General features: G+C 42.5%; 1 protein-coding gene across 4 annotated transcripts in view; it reads right to left on the bottom strand.

The window, feature by feature from the left end:
- The window catches only part of LOC137323285 (mucin-13-like), a 58,214-nt gene that overhangs the window by 7,365 nt on the left and 31,176 nt on the right, over positions 1-19,673 (bottom strand). For 2 of the 4 annotated variants that reach the window (XM_067986773.1, XM_067986775.1), the window contains 5 exons: positions 16,787-16,819; positions 15,631-15,663; positions 7,160-7,277; positions 3,122-3,159; positions 1,677-1,764 (listed from right to left, as the gene is read on the bottom strand). In XM_067986773.1, coding sequence (XP_067842874.1) covers positions 1,677-1,764; positions 3,122-3,159; positions 7,160-7,277; positions 15,631-15,663; positions 16,787-16,819 — 310 coding nt within the window. The remainder of the gene's footprint in view (positions 1-1,676; positions 1,765-3,121; positions 3,160-7,159; positions 7,278-15,630; positions 15,664-16,786; positions 16,820-19,673) is intronic. The other 2 variants (XM_067986774.1, XM_067986776.1) reach the window with 1 other exon arrangement.

Raw genomic sequence — 19,673 nt, 5'->3', positions numbered from 1 at the left:
AGATGGGCATGGAAAAACAAATGCTGAGTCATCAGTTCATATCTGAAAAATCACAATATTCCAGTATGCGCTAGCACTGGACGAGGCTCCTGGTTACCAGCATATACTTGGACAATTTATATCAAAGACAAATCTTTACAGGTGGAACCTGAACTGAATTGAAAATCATAATTAACCTGAAATGGGAGAATTCATATTTACTTGAAAATATAACATTTGCATCATAGATATGCCATTGGATCCTAGCATACAAATGCTTAATTTGTTCACTTGAAATTCATCTCTTTTTTAGCAGAGATGGTAACCCATTTATTTATATAATGTCTCTGTTAATTAATGGAGGGAAATTTAAGACAAATGTATTAAGCATTCATCCACGACTATCAATGCAAGTTCTTTATTTATCGCATAGCATAAATTCAAGGCCAGTTTGCCTCCATTTGAATCATTAGAGTAAAAGGGTGATCCTGGGACTGGATAGGTGCAGCATACTTCTGATGCAGCATAATGTGGGAAAATGTGAAGTCATCCACTTTGAGACGAAAAATAAAAAAGCAAAATATTATCTGAATGGAGAAATACTACAAAATGCTGCAGTACAGAGGGATCTAGGTGTCCTCGTATATGAAATACAAAAAGTCAACAGGTAATCTGGAAGGCAAATGGAATATTGGCCTTTATTTCTTGGAGGATGGAGTATAAAAGCAGGGAAGTCATGCTACAACTATACAGGGTGCTGGTGAGACCACACCTGGAGTACTGTGTACAGGTCTGATGCGCTTATTTAAGGAAGGATATGCTTGCATTGGAGGCAGTTCAGAGAAGCTCACTAGGTTGATTCCGGGTATGGAAGGGTTGTCTTATGAGGAAAGATTAAACAGGTTGGGTCTTTACTCATTGGAGTTTAGAAGAGCGAGAGGAGATCTTAATGAAACATAAAAGTTTCTGAGGGGACTCGATAGGGTAGATGCTGAGAGGATGCTACCCCTGATGGGGGAATCTAAAACTAGGGGGCACAGTCTCAGAATAAGGAGTCGCCCGTTTAAGACGGAAATGAGGAGGAATTTCTTCTCCAAGAGGGTTGTGAATCTTTGGAATTCTTTACCCCAAAAAGCTGTGGAAGCTGAGTCATTGAATACATCCAAGACTGAGTTAGACAAATTTTTGATCAGCAAGGGAGTCAAAGGATATGGGGAAAAGGCGGGAAAGTGGAGTTGTGTTAAAAATCAGATCAGCCATGATCTCATTAAATGGCGGAGCAGGCTCGAAAGGCCAAATGGCCTACTCCTGCTTCTATCTCTTATGGTCTTATGGTCTTATAGCATACTTCTGGTGTGCTACTCCTAATTGGAATCCTGGGTGGAGGAGAGGGGCTCAGAAAAACCAGCCTTATAGGTTCAAAATTCTTGACCAAATTTTGAAACAACATCTGAATGTCACAAAATATTTGTGGCATCCCTAAATTCATATCACCTTAAGGAAATTCTGATGTTGTAATATATTGCTCAGATACATTAGGTATATTGAAATAACTATGCATTTCATAAGTACATTTGCAATAATATGAGATGACTCCAGTAATTGTTTAATATCCTTATTTGGAGCTGTAATTTTATAGGGACTTTTCTTATATATCAATACTGAGGAATGTTGGGCTCAGATAAAATAAATATTACCTTAAACATGTAAAAATGAGTCCAATTGTCATACCCAGTAACAAAACTCCAGCTATAACACCGATCACTACAATACCCAGTTCAAATCCTGCAAAATAAAAGTAGATTTTAAAATAATTATCAAATGAACTGTAACAAACTGTATCAAAAATTTTGCCTAACGATTTGAACCTCAATATTGATGCTTTAAAATTGTTATTGCATAAACAAAAGGAGGCCATTTGGCCCATCTTGCCTGTGCCGGCTCTTTGAAAGAATTATCCAATTAGTCCCACTCCCCTGCTCTTTCCACATAGCCCTGCAAATTTTCCCTTTCCAGGTATATATCCAATTCCCCTTTGAAAGTTACTATTCAATCTGCTTCTACCACCCTTTCAGGCAATGCATTCCAGATCATAACAACTCGCTGCGTAAAAAAATGTCTCCTCCTCTCCCCTCTGGTTCTTATGCCAATTATCTTAAATCTGTGTCCACTGGATACCAACCCTCTTGTCAGTGGAAACAGTTTCTCCTTATTTACTCTATCAAAACCCATCATAATTTTGAACACCTCTATTAAATCTTCTTAACCTTCTCTGCTCTAAGGAGAACAACCCCAGCTTCTCTAGTCTCTCAAACTTTTAATTTCTTTCTTCCTTGTAGATAAGCAGTTTATAAGTGTACCAGTAAAATAAAGCAAGATAAAGAGAGAATATACCACAGTTAAATCTAGTTTGGAGATGCAATCTAATGTTCATTTAGAGACCAGACTCTGCTATGATCTCAGTGGTGAAATTGACCATATACAGTCAATGATGTTTATTTAAGCTAAATATCATGTGCACCATCACAATATGAACAAAGCTGTTGAGACAACTGAAATATACAGCCTTAAGATGGATCCTAATACATGGATGTCATTTTATTTTTAAATTAACAACAACTAGCTATAGTTATTGACAATTCATTCATTGTGTGATTCCCTCACACATATATTCACACACCTCAATTAGTATGGTCCATGAAGTGTAGCACACTGATTTAACTTTAAATTGTTCATTTCATGTACTTCATTTTTTAAGTTATAAATAAACGTTACAAATTCCTTCTTCTTCTTTTGCAGTCTTAAGAAAGTCCATTTTGAAAAATCACGGCCTGACGCCTTGTGGTTTAGATTTTTAGGGAGCAAATTTTGTCAAGGTGAGGGATGTTAGTGCTAGGAAATGCTTTATCATTGTTCTGAAACAAATGTCAGCATCAAGCATTAATAGGCCAGATAAGTCTCTTATTAGATACAGAGTAGAGCTCCCTTTACTCTGCTCCAACAATATACTGTGATGGAAACTTCAGAAGGGCCAATCCTGCATAAACACTGCACCGGTGAAACACTTCCCTTTCATTGATGAGAAAATCCTATCCCCTTCATTTCAAAGTGTGAGTTTGAAGCTATTAATTGCAGTTCTTACCATCCTTGCACTCTATTCCACCATAACCAAATGGACAACTAAATTAAAAAAACACACCATTAGTTGACACAATAGTAAAAAAACATGCTTCAATAGCATAGATATGTAACATTTCAAATGAATTTTGGCCTACTGAAACAGTTAACTTGAATTAAGATCAAAAGAGTTAAAAATCGGGTATCTATAATTCAGTTTTACTCAGTTTTAAATGTGTTTGTTTTGTCTTTGCATTCCACCCCAAATGGATTTATTTACCTATAACATTAATTTCCAGAATCCTGAACAGGAAAACACAAACATTAATAATTTTTATGTAATTTGCTCCTCTATTTTTCTCCCCTCCTTTCCTTTCCTGAAGATCTTTACTCCTTGCTGGAATACATTTCCAAGGGCACCAGTCACTCTATCGTACCTCATGTAAGTCTCATTTAAACTTTGATGGTGACTTTCAGCAGGCTGTTCAATCACAGAGGGACAAAATCAGCTAGGTTATAGGAACACCATCACCTCCATCTGCCCCTTCAAGTCACACATCATCTTGACCTGGACATACATCACTATTTTCCTTCAGCATCACTGGGCCAATATCCTAGAATTCCCTACCTAACGCCATTGTAGGAGCACCATCACCACAAGGATGGCAGCTATTCAAGAAAACCCACCACCACCTTCTTAGGGAAATTAGAGATGGGCAAAAAATGCAACCTTGCCAGCGTTCTCCACAAACCAAGCACAAATAAAAACAAGAGTGCCAGAGGTGTCAAGGTGGCAAAAGTAAAGAATTCTGTATGCCAAGACTACCAGGCATGCTGAGATCACCGTGTTGATGGTAGTAAAGTAACCTTAAGAAAAGTGACAAATCATTCAACGTGTCAAAGTAATGTTAAGTATAACAATGTAGTGGACTACTATGGAAGAACTTTGCTTTATCCTTTTATAAACCATGTAGCTGAAGAAATAAACAGTTGTCTTCCTAATAATAACTGGAGTACTGTTGCATAGGGCTTATTAGATGCTTTAGAATGACCAGCATTTAATCGGCTAAGAAGTGGGTGAAATTAAGATTGCATTCTTAAATGACCGACCAGCCCTGAGATATTACTTCAAGAAAATGAACATTTCAGAAAGAATTTTGGCAGCTTCGAGGTCAAGAAATGGGAATCAGTGATGTTCTTCCCAAGTATCAATGTCATTCTGAAAATTCTCCTCTCTATTTCAAAATTCCTAGACCTAGAAATCTGATCGCACCTGTTTTCGCACTGCCCGCACCAACAATTTCAGTGCTGCCTGCTGATTTTAATCATCCAGGTGTGCAGCCAGTGCTGCTTGTGCTATTCACTAGCTGCACACCTATTGAAGGCGGGGGGAGAGGGGGGGTGGAATATCGAGGATCATGACACTTCTTAAAGGGAACCAGCACCTTTTAAAAGGTAAATTCTGACTGTAGAGAAGAAGGAAGGAAGAACTTCCAGAACAAATGGATGAAGGAGGGAGCGAGCAGGCACCAAGGTTCTTTGATGCTGCACTCGAGGCCTTGATATACATAGTAGAGAGAAGGAGGGACATCCTCTTTGCCCCAGGGGCATGAAACCCTCCAGGCATCTTCTTCGCAGACAGTTGGAAGTAGTGACTGAGCATGTCAATGCTAGGAGCATTGCACCAAGGACTTGGCTGCAATGCCATAAAAATTTCAATGATCTAACTAGAGTAGTCAAGGTAAGAAGACTGCTCTCATACTTTCTGAACATAGCTGCACCACTTACAGCCTCATTACTTACAACACTGACAGCACTCGCAACATTGCCCTCCCCCACTACCCTTCACTCTCCTACAATCACTGTACCACACTTCATTAAACCTCTTTCTCCTCATTCTCACATAATCACCACTATTACAACCCTCACTTACCCACAACTCACTTCTCACACACAGACTGTCAGCTATTCTACCATGTCAGCCATACACTCAATACACCTCACAAGACTCTCACTAAAACACACCCCTCTTTTTTGCAGGAGGAGGTCGCACGTAACGCCAGGCAACAGGCTGTGACTGGAGGAGGAATAACCCGCCTGCACATCCTCTCCTCCCTTGAAGAGAGTGTGCTGGCCATCATGGGAAGGGGCAGAGTGCAGGCTGTTGTGACTGGCAACATTGGAGGAGACCTCACGCAGTGTTTCTTTATATCTAATCCTCTTTGATGCTTCTGACTTTTCCCCACCCCACACACTCTGCATAACAAACTCCAGTTACTTTCAACACCCACTTCTTTCTCTCTGTTGACCCTAAACTAACCATAAACTAACCCTTTCATTTCAGCTGTTGAGAATGTTGACACCCCTCAGCCAATGCAGAAAGAGGAACCGAGCCTTCCAGATCTGACCTAATATGATTCTCGCAAGCACCAGCTCAGATACTTGCACCATGCAGACTTTAGAGGCGAGGTTAGAGGAAGTGTCTGCACATGGTGACTCACCGGGCACAAATGCGCAGGAGCTAGGGCAGGGGGACAAGACACCACAGGTGCCAGCTCTCCGGAGGTCAATGTCGCATACTAGTTCTGCTGCAGAGGATTCAGATGCAGACTTCGAGGGCCCAGGCTACCGAGGAAAGCTGATGGGCATCCATCAGGATATTGTGGGTGCACTGGGCTGCCTGCCAGAGAGCTTATGCACAATGTCGTGGAGCATGAAGGAATCCAACTCCAACTTGCCTCAAGGTTTTGCACAAGGCTGGAGTCCATTTTGTCCAACTTGGACCAATTAGTCCACTCCATTAATACCTCAGTGGAACTCACCATGATGGAGCCTCTTAAGAAATCTCTGAGACAAACTGCTGCCATGACAGCTCAGATGGCTGCCGGCATGGCTTTGAAGACCACTGTTGAATAGGCCTTCCAGGGCATCACATCACTCTTGCACTCTGTTCTCCAACAGAGCCCTAGGAGTGCTGAGGTGCCTTTTTCCGGAGAGTTGCCTTGGTTCCATGAGAGAGGCACCTGCTGTCCCCTATTAGGATGATAGCCATGTCTGCTATCCCACTAGAGTGTCCGCCAGTGCCCTTGCTGGTGCCACTCAGCCTGCCGGCCCAGAATGCTGCAGTCCACACAGAGATGCTGCAGTTTGCAGCGAGTTCTTGTAGGCTCAGAGCTGCTTGAGGTCGTCCTCCAAGGCCATTGGCAGTGTTTTCAATGGAAGCTCAGTAGCCTTCCACCTCCCAAGATGCAGCCACTGGGAAAACACCTAGTTGGAACATGAGGATAGGAAAATGTGCATACAAGACAGGCACTAAGAGCTTGCACAAGGGTGATTAGTTATTTTTTGTCAATGCTGATGTAATTTGACTATATTTGTTTGATAAATTTGTTCTGGATTTGGTGTTGGTGCTTGTCTTTGTAGTGAAGACCCATAAATGTGGAGTGAAGGAAGGCAATCAGATTCTGGTTGTAAGGAAAGTGGTAGGGATTGTGGGACTGTTGATGAATGGGGAATGGGAGGGCTGATTTAGGTGAAGCGCTCCTCGATGAGACGTTCTCTGAGAGCTTGGGCAGATAGGGGTTCTGATGGTCGCTGCCTCTCCTCCTCCTCTTCCTCCTCTTCATCTTCTTTCTCCTCCTCCTCTTCCTGCTCCTTCTGCACTTGTTGCTGCCTAGGTGATGGTAAAGGCTCATCCCTCATGATGGCGAAGTTGTGGAGCTTGCAGCAAATGACAACAAATCTGAATACCCACTCAGGCGTGTACTGCAAAGCTGCTTTGAACAATCCAGGCAGCGGAAGCATTGCTTGAGCACACCGATTGTTGGCTTGATAAAGTTCCTTGTGGCAGCTTGGCTCTCGTTGTAGACGTGCTCTGCAGCTTTGCACGGGTTCCTGACAGGAATCATGAGCCATGTCCGGTGGGGATATCTCTGTGAGCAGCCATTGCCTTCCAGCCAGTCCTCTTCCAGTGGCTGGAGGACAATGTGTGGTGAATAGTCTGTAGGGGGAGAAAGGTGTCTAAAATAAATTGAATCTTTTATGCTAATTACTCATACTCAACCTTTCACAGTCGCCTTTTTTGTCTTGATATCCAGGCTGACATTCACAAACAAATCCTTCAGCTGTATCCCGTTGAACACATTGAGTATTCTTTTTTTTGCATGTATTATGACATGGATCTGGGGGTATTAAAGAAAATTACTGTAATTGGCTACTGAAGTCACTGAAATTCTCAGACATGATACAATTAAAATGTTTTCTACATTTGGATCATAGATTAATCAATTATTCTACAAATATACAAATGCTACATAAATGTCAGATGAAATTTAATGCAGGGAAATCTGAGGTGATACATTTTGGAACGATGAATAAGGAGAGGACATATATGCTTGGAATTTCTGTGAGGGTTCACCCGCTCTACTAATTGTAACTTTAGTGGAAGCCCCGGCTAAAAATGGGCATTTACGGTTTTTCCTAATCTTACACCAAAAGTATGTTAGGAGAACGGGAGAACCCCACAGAAATTTTCTCCCATATACTAAATGGTAAAACTTTAAAAGGAGTAGAGGAGCATCGAAACATAGAGGTTTAGATACACAAATCTTTAAAAGTTGGAGGGTAAGTTGTTAAAGCTGTTAAAAAAACATATGGATTCTAGGTTTTATAAATAATGGTTTGAGTACAAAAGCAAAGAGGTAATGCTAAATATATACAAATCATTGGTTAGGCTGCAGTTAGACTGTTGTGTCCAATGTTACGCACCTTTAGGAAAGATCCCAAGGTGAGGGACAGAGTACAGATGAGATTCATCAAGATGGTACCAAGGATGAAAGGCTTTAGTTATGAGGAGGGAATAGAGAAACTAGAGCTCTGTTCATTAGAACAAAGAAGGTTAAGTTCTTTCATCAATCAATTATTTCACAAATATTCAAATTCTGCAGAGAAGATCTGATAGAAGTGTTTAAAATTATGAGGGTTTTGATAAGGAAAGACAAAATTTGCAATTACATTGTGCCTTTCATGTCAGGATGTTCCAAAGTGCTTCACAGCCAATGAAATACTTTTGAAGTCTAGACGCTGTTGTTATATAGATAAATGCAGCAGCCAATTTGTAAACAGGAAGGTCCCACAAACAGCAATGAGATAAATGACCAGTTAATCCATCTTAGTGGCATTAATTGAGGACATTGAGAGAACACCCTGCTCTTCTTCAGATAATGCCATGGGATCTTTGGCATCGACCTGAACAGGCAGACAGGGCCTCAGTTTAACATCTCATCCATAAGACAGCACCCTCTTACAATGCAGTACTCCCTCAGTTCTGCATTGAAGATTCAGTCTAGATTATGCACTAAAGTCCTGGAATCCAATCAAACAAACTCAAAGGCAAGACTGTTACTATTGAACGTAGCTGACACTGAAGGTGTAATTTTAACCTAATCCGCTTGATGGGAAACTGACAAGATTGGATCCGCCCATTGACTTCAATGGAAAGTAAAATTGGGCAGGTTGTAATATGGGCAGCTGATCCGATCTTGTCAGTTTCTTATCAGGCGGTTAGGTTAAAATGACCCCATCAGATATAGTTATTGCCACCGGTTGGTAATTCTGTAACTGGAGGGCATAGATTTAAGATTACCACCAAAGAACAAAGGGAGAGGTTAGAAGATTTTTTTTAACGCAGAGCATGTTAGGACATGGAATGTTCTACCATAATAGCTTTTAAAAAGGAATTCAATAAATTTCTGAAAAATTAAAATTTTAAAGGATATGGGGAAAGATCAGGTGAATGGGACTAAGTGGATAGCTCTTTTAGAGAGCTAGCACAGATGTAATGAACCAAATGGCCACCTTCTGTGCTATTAAATGCTAGGATACTAGGATTTCTATAATGCTGCTTGAGCAAGGAGTGTCGCCAGTTCTTCCATTAAAATAAGGGAGGAAGTTTTCAATTATCTCCTTTTCCTGAAACAAAGATCAATAATCAAGCTTTTATATTGTACTTATATATCAACAGCAAAAGAAGATAGAATAAAATAGGAACAAAAAAGTCATTCTTCCTATCCAGCTCACTCTGTTGTTTAGGTCTATGTACAGCACATGGTAATTTTCTCCTCTTCTGGCATGAAGTCCAAATCCTTCCATTCCCCACTGAATTGAGACTATGGTATTTTTTCTTTAAATGCTTCAGCCAAATTCTTATTTATTGCTGTCTGTTACTCCCTCAGATAGGTTTTTAGTGAAATGTTTCCTAAGTTAATAAACAAACTCTTAGTTCTCCTCTTCTTGTTTAGCACAATGCCCCGCCTCACACACCGATACCACTGATTGTTTACATGATTATAAGTTTGTTTATTCCAACTCATGCTGATTTAGTGTCTTTAACTTGTTTTCAGAGCTCATTAATTTAATCATTAGAGCACCACAGACAAGATAACTCATTTTGTGCTGCATTCTGCAGGGCAACTGATGAGTTATCTTGTAAACAGAGTGCCTGATGTAGGTGCAGTAGTGCTTGACTTCACAGCCCTGGAAATGGTGAAGATTCCATAATTGGCCTCTGTGTCTTCCTTTCTGTTGATTTTCACATTCTAAAAAGCCACTGCCCCTGGTTGTTAGGCAATTCTGCAATTGTGAAAAACCCAGGGCCTATTTCTGCTGTTTCAAGATGTCCATGAGGAACGTTAATAGCACGGGAATGTGATAGAATGGTTACGGCACAGAAGGAGGCCATTCAGCCCATTGAGCCTGCGCTGGCTCTCTGCAAAATCAATCCAGCTAGTCCCACTCCCCCGCTTTTACCCCGTAGCCCTGCAAATTTTTCTCTTTCAGGTACCTATCTAATTCCTTTTTGAAAGCCACAATTGACCCTGCTTCCACCACCCTTTCAGGCAGTTCATTGATCATAACCACTTGCTGCATTAAAAAGTTTTTCCTCATGTCGCCTTTGGTTCTTTTGCCAATCACCTTAAACCTGTGTCCTCTGGTTTGCGACCCTTCTGCCAGTAGGAACAATTTTTCTTTATTTACTTTGTATCGACCCTTCATGATTTTGAACACCTCTATCAAATCTCCTCTCAACCTTCTCTGCTCGAAGGAGAACAATCCCAGCTTTTCCAGTCTATCCACGTAACTGAGGTCCCTCATCCCTGGAACCATCCTAGTAAATCTTTTCTGCTCCTTCTCTAAGGCCTTCACATCCTTCCTAATGTGCGGTGCCCAGAATTGGACACAATACTCCAATTGTGGCCTAACCAGTATTTTATAAAGGTTCAACATAACATCCTTGCTTTTGTACTCTATGCCTCTATTTATAAAGCCCAGGATGGGTATGCTTTCTTAACCGCTTTCTCAACTTGCCCTGCCACCTTCAACGACCTGTATACATACACCCCCAGGTCTCTCTGTTCCTGCACCCACTTTAGAGTTGTACGCTTTAGTTTATACTGCCTCTCCTCGTTCTTCCTACCAAAATGTATCACCTCACACTTCTCAGCGTTAAATTTCATCCGCCATGTGTCCGCCCATTCCACCAGCCTGTCTATATCCTCTTGAAGTCTATCATTATCCTCCTCACTGTTCTTACACTTCCAAGTTTCGTGTCATCTGCAACTTTTGAAATTGTACCCTGTACACCCAAGTCCAAGTCATTAATACATATCAGGAAAAGCAGTGGTCCTAGTACCGACCCCTGGGGAACACCACAGCACACCTTCCTCCAGTCTGAAAAACCCGCCGTTCACCACTACTCTCCGTTTCCTATTATTTAGCCAATTTCGTATTCAAGTTGCCACTGTCCCTTTTATTCCATGGGTTTCAATTTTATCGACAAGCCTATTATGTGGCACTTCATCAAACATCTTTTGGAAGTCTATATATACATCAACCATATTGCCCTCATCAACCCTCTCCGTTACTTCATCAAAAAACTCAATCAAGTTAGCCAAACACGATTTGCCTTTAACCAATCCATGCTGGCTTTCCCTTATTAAACCACACTTGTCCAAGTGACTATTAATTTTGACCTGGATTATTGTTTCTAAAAGCTTCCCCACCACCGAGGTTAAACTGACTAGCCTGTAGTTGCTGGGTTTATCTTTACATCCTTTTTTGAACAAGGGTGTGACATTTGCAATTCTCCAGTCCTCCGGCACAACCCCTATGTCTAAGGAGGATTGGAAGATTATGGCCAGCACCTCTGCAATTTCCACCCGTACCTCCCTCAGCAACCTAGGATGCATCCCATCCGGGCCTGGTGACTTATCTATTTTAAGTACAGCTAGCCTTTCTAGTACCTCCTCTTTATCAATTTTTATCCCATCCAGTATCTCAACTACCTCCTCTTTTACTGTGACTTTGGCAGCATCTTCTTCCTTGGTAAAGACAGATGGAAAGTACTCATTTAGTACCCCTGCCATGCCCTCTGCCTCCATGCATATATCTCCTTTTTGGTCCCTAATCGGCCCCACTCCTCCTCTTACTACCCGTTTACTATTTATATGCCTATAGAAGATTTTCAGATTCCCTTTTATGTTAGCTACCAGTCTATTCACATACTCTCTCTTTGCCCCCCTTATTTCCTTTTTTGCTTCCCTTCTGAACTTTTTATGCACAGCCTGGTTCTCACTTGTATTAACAACCTGACATCTGTCATACACCCCCACTTCTGTTTCATCTTGCTCTCTATCTCCTTCGACATCCAGGGAGGTCTGGCTTTGGTTGTCCTACCTTTCACCCACTTGGGAATGTATCCAGATTGTACCCGAACCATCTTTTCTTTAATGGCCACCCATTGTTCAATACAGTTTTGCCTGCCAATCTTTGAATCCAATTTACTCCGGCCAGAGTAGTTCTCAACCCACTGAAATTGGCCCTCTTCCAATTAAGAATTTTTACTCTAGATTGCTCTGTGTCCTTTTCCATAGCGAATCTAAACCTTATGATACTATGAACATTGTTCCCTAAATGTGCTCCCACTGACACTTGCTCCAGTTCACCGACCTCATTCCCCTGATTCAGAGGTCTCGAAGATTTTACCTGCTGGACCTCATTTAAATCTCACCGGTCAGCTGCTCCTCCATATCCGACATCAGAAGAAGGTTGCCAGCAGCAAGGTAAGTCCGGGAGACGGTGGGGAGGGGGGGCAACGCGGGTGGGGGGTGTTCCGAGGGTCTTGCAGCTAGGGCGAGCGGGGGACCCTGGGGCAGCAGAGGCCTGAACTTTCCTTGTCCGGCCTGGAGAAGCACTTTTTTTACTTACCTTCGTGGACCTTGCTAGCTTGTCAACAGTTTTACCTGGTGTGGCAGCCACGGTGGGTGCTCCACTCAGGAGCGGATTAAAATGCTAATGGGGTCCCATGCATGTCATGAGACCCCGATTTCCATTTATTAATGAGGCTTCCGCCAGAGTCAGGCAGGAGGCTCATCTGCTGCCAAAACCAGCAGCGTTAACATCACAGGTCGACAGGAATGGAAGGCGCAATGGAGCCGCTCCAGTTTAATTGCTCCCCCACTCCATTCCCGCTGATCCTCCTAATGTTTCAGACTGAGACCCTCTTCAGACCTTCATTTTAATCTCTGCAACAACTTTTGTCCCCATAGGGATGGCCCCTTTCTAGGTCCTGAGGGTGGGATTTTTTAATGTTTCCAGAGCTTGAATCATCTTCTCTGTTGATATGGGGTAGGAAGCTAAACACTGGCTGTTAGTCCAATTTACTACAGTGCTTGAGTGTAAAGCATTTTTTTGTTTACCCAACCTGATAATCAGGATATATCTTTAAAGCAGCAGACTTTTTAATCATTGACAACAACACTGGTCAGTCACAGAGCATCGTACAGCTTCCTAATTGTAAGCCCCTTGTGTCAGTACCACTCTTTGCACAAAAGGCAAAATACTGCAGATGCAGGAAATGTGAAATAAAAACATAAAATGTAACAAACACTCAGCATCTGTGGAGAAAACAGACAAGTTGACATTGCGGGTAAAGACACTTTGTCAAAACACTTTGCCTGCCATTTTCTGCATGACAATCCCCAGAATGCACTAGTCTCATTCTGTACATGGCATTCTGGTGGACTACAACTCCCAGAATCCAATTTAGGCTGCCACTTTCATTCAAACTGTGAGGGTACAGCTTATAAACACAAAGACGTGGCATGCTCTGTGAATGACCAGTTATCTTAAATCATAACAAAGAGATTCTGTTGCTTTAAGAAGTTATCCTGAATACCTGATTGCAAATGTTGCCCTACAGGCAAATACTATAGCACACTGGACTAACAACCAATGTTTAGCCTTCTAACAGACAATGTATCAAGGTTTTGGGTTTTTACACTAAATATTTTCTCAGGTTCAGCATCACCGGCTCACTCCTGTAAGCGTTCCTCACATCCTTTATGATCCAGAGAGCACTTTTTCTGCCTAATATTCAGGTAAATTATAGGGAGACCCAGGGATAGTGCTGCTCTCTGTTACTGTAATGCATTATGTGACACCACATGATTCTCTTCTCTTTGAAAGGCAGACTGGATATACACTCTTACCAAATCGAGGCACAGGTTTTGAACCAAGTGATTTTATGTACATAAGGCAAATGAATTGTAAACTGTGTAACACAGGAAAATATACATTACTTCACATGACGCTCTCCCTTTTTAACTAACCAGACATTTTAAACGGAAGTTTACTGTAGCTTCAATCCTCTGCTAGTGACACTAAAACTTTTAAAACACAGCTGTTGTTTGCAATATTCACAGTGACTGCTGACTGAAACTGGCCATCAGGTAAAGAAGCATTCCACAAAAATACAATCCAGCTTCTTTTGAACCTCACGTAAAATAAAGGTTCACTAGTTTAATTCCTAGAATTAGAGGGTAGTCTGATGAGGATCGATTGAGTAGAATGGGCCTATATTCTCTGGACTTTAGAAGAATGAGAGGTGATCTCATTGAAACATACAAGATTCTAAGAGGGCTTGACAGGGTGGATTTTGAGAGGCTGTTTCCCTTGGCTGGAGAGTCTAGAACTAGGGGACATAACCTCAGGATAAGGGGTCGGACACATAGGATTGACATGAGGAGGAATTTCTTCACTCAGAGGGTTGTGAATGTTTGGAATTCTCCAGCCCAGAGGGCTGCTAATGCTCAGTCATTGAGTATATTCAAGGCTGAGATCGATAGATTTTTGGATTCTAAGGGAATCAAGGGATATGGAGATCAGGCGGGAATGTGGAGTTGAGGTCAAAGGTCAGCCATGATCTTATTGAATGGTGGAGCAGGCTCGAGGGACCGTATGGCCTACTCCTGCTCCTATTTCTTATGTTCTTATGTAAAGACAAAAGATGGCTATATTCCTCTTAATTAGCTCAAGTCAACAGCCATTCACAGTCTATCAAATGTTTAGAATTCTTTAGTGATGAATGGTGACTTCTCTTAGCCTGATCATCTGGGTGCCTTGCTGGGCAAATAGAATAGAATGACACCTTGAGCAGTTTGGTGCTTCGAAGTACTTCTGAGGAATAATGCAGGCAATCTTTGACAAGGGCATGGCTGTTTACCAGTCCAACTATGATCTAACTATGACATCTGGAACTGAATGTCTTGTGTCCAACACGTGAAAACATCTTTGTTTCAGGAGCCACTATCCTGATGCATATTAATTGACTTTTGTCTGCAATAACGTATGGAGGAGATTTTGAGGTTTCCCACCCAGCAGAAACAGGCGATGATGTCCCGGAAAAAGTGGGGAATGACTTAACGCTCGTTTGCACCATCGCTGCAGCCACCGCAATCTTCCCCCAGAGCTACCGCTGGCCGGCCAGAGTGCCCACCTGAGTCAGGCGGTAGGCACTTTTAATATGCAAATCAGGGTTCAATAATGTACTGGGGGAGCATCTACGGTGATATTGCGGCAGCTTGGATCTGGCAAGTGGCCCCAAGGTGCTCGTTTTCATCCGCAGCCCACTGGCTGAATGCTAATGAGGCCTGACATTCAAAATGGACTGGATCTACCACCAGGATTATCGGATGGCCAGTGGACCACACTCCACCGGCTGGCCACCCAAAGTACGCGCCAGGGGACAGTCTATCCCCATTGTGTATTTTCTGTGCAATTGCAGAGCTAGCTCACAGAAAATCACAAATAGCCCCGTGTAATAAGACTGCACAAATTCTTGTAATAAGACTGCACAAGCTAAAAAATTCAGCACAGACAAGCAGTACGTTTTTGTCATAAAGTGGTTAACCTATTAAAATTAGAGCATTTTGGACAGTAACTGCAATGAAGATTGCCGGAGCTGCTTGATACATAAAACTTATAAAAGGAATCTTAGGAGGTGAATTTCCTCAAGGCTCCTCCCACCATGTTGCCATAATTTTGGTGGAAATCCCATTTATGTACGTAAAAGGTGTTTCCACCAAACTTTCACCAAAGTTACGGTGGCGGAGAGGGAGAAGCCTCGAGGAAATTCACCTCCTTTGATTCCATTTATGAGTTTTACATTACAACCACAACGAAATGTACAGAACATACCTGCTATGGTTGTCATATTTGATGTTGCAAACTCTGTAAGAGAGGTATTCAGCAGTGTTAATTTAAAAAATCAAAATTTTTCATTTGCAATCAATAATAAATTCTCCATCGGAATGCAAAATTAGATTAATATCTGGAGACTGACAAAAATAATTTAATATTTATTGTAATCCATGATATTCCATGGTATGCACCTCAGTGGCCCTTGAAATCAGAAAGCAACAGAATTGCCCTTGTGATAGCTTGGCCCACCTGCAATCCTATTTTTAAAGATCCATTATCTGCACCCACAGATCTCTCTGTTCCTCCATTCCATTAAGAATTTTTCCAATTATGGTAAATTTGCAAAGCCCTGTTCTTTTGTCCCAAATTTATAACCTGTATTGGTCAGAAAAGTGTTCCTGAGTACAACTGTAGGTGTCATAAACTTGTGTTGTACTGTGTCTCCACTGTACAAACGGTGCTTTCCTTAAAATATTTCTCTATCAGTTCCAAAAAATAACAACCAAATTAATCTTTTCAATTATATTTCAACTCACATCAAGTATCTCCCCAGGAGCCTTATTTATGGGAGCACTTTCCTGTTTCTTCTCAACGTGGACCAATAAACAAACTAATCCAATAAATAAACTAAAAACCAAATAGATATTAAAAATGTTGTAATGCGAGAAAATCATACAAAATCGCTTCCTTTTATTCTGCATGGGAAAGTTTCCTCTGTCTTCAGTAACAGAATATTGCTGATCACTTCTCAAACAGTGACTGGACTCCTGAGTGCAAATGTTTTTAATTTAGATGAATTGAAAATAACTGCCTGAGTAAAGGTTCAGCTATGACATATCTGTGTTCTACATGTATTGAGTACACATGGATAATCCCTGGAACAATAGGAGCATTAAAGCCACAAAATTGAATCCTTTATAAAGTATTTTATTGTTTCCTCCATTTCATATTACTTTCCTCCTCAGATGAATAATTATTGAGCAATCTTTGGGGTCTTATTTCATGATGGCGGAAATAAATTAATACCGTAAACACAAACTAATGGACAGTAAAATATTTTATAAACCAAAGAATTCAAGCAAACGTATTTCTGATTTTCAACAATAATTTCAATGCCTGACAATACAGTCACAATGAACTGTACAGAACATACCTGATGGGGATGTCATCTCTGATGTTGTATTACCTATAAGAGAGGTATTCAGGAATGTTAATATACAACAATCATATGAAGAATACTCCAGATTGGATTGAATTTCTTGCAGAAAAAAGCTTTCTTCAGACCCAGGTTTGTCAAAAGGATTGGTTTAGAATATTTGCTTCTTGTGCATTTTCATCGGACAATAAACAATTCCATTAAACACAGTGCACAAGAGATTTATGTGTCTGAGAAGGAGAAATGAAAGAGGGTCATTTTCAGTTTTGGCAGAGACAGAAAACCGACAATTGTAGAACGAAGTCGATGGAAAGGAAAATCGGGCGAGATGTATCACGGCCATCTGATCTGCAACTGCCAGTTTTCCACCTGTGCCAGAACCAAACATTACCCTGAATATGTCCATGCTGGATCCCCAGTGAAGCTATTCACCCAATCTGATATTTCAGGTCTATCCCTCCATGTTTTCCATTTCTTTCTTATTATGCGATGATATATTCTCTCCAAATGCTGTGATTGTCTCAGCCAATGAACACTTGTTGTAACCATTTCATATTCCAAAAGCCCATCCCAGGAACAAAAAATTCTTCTTCTCTCTCCATATATCTTTGCATTTCAAACCCTAAATTGTTGCCCCCTTTTACTGGTTGACTGACAATTACATAGAATATTTAAATTATTAATCCCCTGCAACCCTGTCATGATTTTACGAACACTTCTATTCAATCCCTTTAACCTTCTCCACTGAATACAACCATGTTTTATTGAAATGTTTCATCGTTGCTGCATACTTTCATCACAACTATCATCCTAATGGTCTGAATTTCATCTTTTCTATGCTTCCAATATCATTCCCGTAATGAAGTTGACACAATTGCACTCATTATTCACAATGAGGCACCACCAATACTTTGAGCACATTCGCTATCACGACTTTGTTCTTGTTTCATCGTCAATTTAAATAAAACCCAGGATCCCAGTTACCCTTGTAATAGCATTGCCAACCTGCAATCCTGTTTTTAATGATCTAGGGCCTGATATTAGGAGGGCGGCGGGTTGGCAGCGGGGAGTCGACTGGGTGCGTGGGTAACGCTCCCAGTGAAATCGGGGTGCTACGCACGCAATCACATCTTGATTGAAGTATTTACCTTTGCTTCCGGGTTTCCCGTCCTAGACCTGCACAGTGGGCACACTGCGCACCCGCATCACAGGCTGTCAGCAGGAGGAGCCCTATTAAAAGGGGCAGTCCTCCAATGCTCCTGCAGCAAACAACCAATTTTGGACCATGGAGCAGGCCAGAGGAAAGGCTGCTCCAAGGTTTTTGGACTCCTCACTCCAGTTGCTGCTCGATGGGGTGAGGAGGAGGAGGGAAATCTTTTTCCCAATGGATGGGAGGAAATGCCCTCCCTCCACCCCCAAGAAGGGCTGGCTGGAGGTGGCCGAGGAGGTCACCAGCAGTGGCAATGTGTCCAGAACCTGGGTGCAGTGCAGGAAGAGATTTAATGACCTAACCACGTCAGCCAAAGTGAGTATACTTATGCATTCTCGCACACTCCGTCTTCCACATCACCTCCACCACCACACAACTCCTTCTGTACTGCCAACACAACGCTCTCGCATCACTCCTCACATCCACTCAACCATCATCCTCACCTTGCCTGCATGTACTCACCGCCCCAGTTCCCATTCGAACACTACCACGCAACCCAATCCTCATACAATCTCATGGCTATGTTGCACACGCACCCTCCCATGCATCTCCCTCACGCTCAATTCCACCCATACCAATCCATGCAGCGGGTCACCATGCAAACATCACTCAATCACGCCTCTGTGTTTTGCCTTGATAGGAGAAGAGATGCCAGAATGCCCGGGAGAGGGCACGGACCGGAGGGGGCCCGTCACACCAGGTGGCACTAACAGACGCGGAGCAGCAGGCACTGGAGATAAGCCGCACGCTAGAGTGCCTGTCCATGGCGGATGCCATGACTGGGATTGCACAAGTGGCTGGTGACAGAAAGCTAACACTCAGCACTCATGATAGCGAATGATCTTAGCATCACTTGGCATCTGCAGCACCTCAACATCTGTCCAGATGCTTAATATTGCTTTCTGTTCTCTTGCAGGCCCATCTGTGACCGCCGTGACCATGGAGGGCGATTCCTCAGAGGACCTGTGGGTCCCCGTCCTCACTTAGGCCCCCATCCAGAAGATGTACATTTGTGGGGGTCCGCAAGGTAGGTAAATGTGTCCGCACATCGGGGTTGAGGTTCCAAGTTGGTGAATTTTAGTGTTAGGAGGAGTGTCCAAAGTGACAGAGTGGCCTCCTGCAATGACTTAGGGTCTACGCTCCCCCACCTGTCAAATGGACCGCACTTAGTTGGGCTTGCACATGGTGAGTCACCACGCACATGTGAGCACGAGCAGACCCTGGTGGCAGGGGCAGCCGTGGAGTCCGCATCGGTGGGAGCACTCTTCTCCAGGCTCTGCTCAGCTGGACCCAGCGGTGAAAAGGAGAGTCATCGACGGGTAGCAGCACATTGCCAAGGTACTGGAACAGTTGCCACGCGCACTCTCCACAATCGCACAGAGGGGAATGGTGGCACAGGCACAGGAGGGTATCTCAGAGATAGTGTCACAGGGACGTGAAGGCATCTCTGAGATAGTGTCGCGGGTAGGTGCAGGAATGTCTGCGATGGAGGAAAGGCTAGCCTCCATTGAGCGTCAAGCATGGCTCAACAATGAGTCCATTCAGGCCCTGACAACGGCCATTCGGATTCAGGGTGAGCAACATTCTGCCGCCTTAAACAGGCTGACAGATACTTTACAACTGGCTTGCCAAGGCTTCACACAAGTCTTCCAAACTGTCGTTGAGCAGGGTGGA

Source organism: Heptranchias perlo, chromosome 7 (assembly GCF_035084215.1).
Source record: "Heptranchias perlo isolate sHepPer1 chromosome 7, sHepPer1.hap1, whole genome shotgun sequence".
Taxonomy (NCBI): Eukaryota; Metazoa; Chordata; class Chondrichthyes; order Hexanchiformes; family Hexanchidae; genus Heptranchias; species Heptranchias perlo.
The sequence above is the reverse complement of the archived record's forward strand: the minus strand, read 5'-3'. Positions and strand labels throughout refer to the sequence as shown.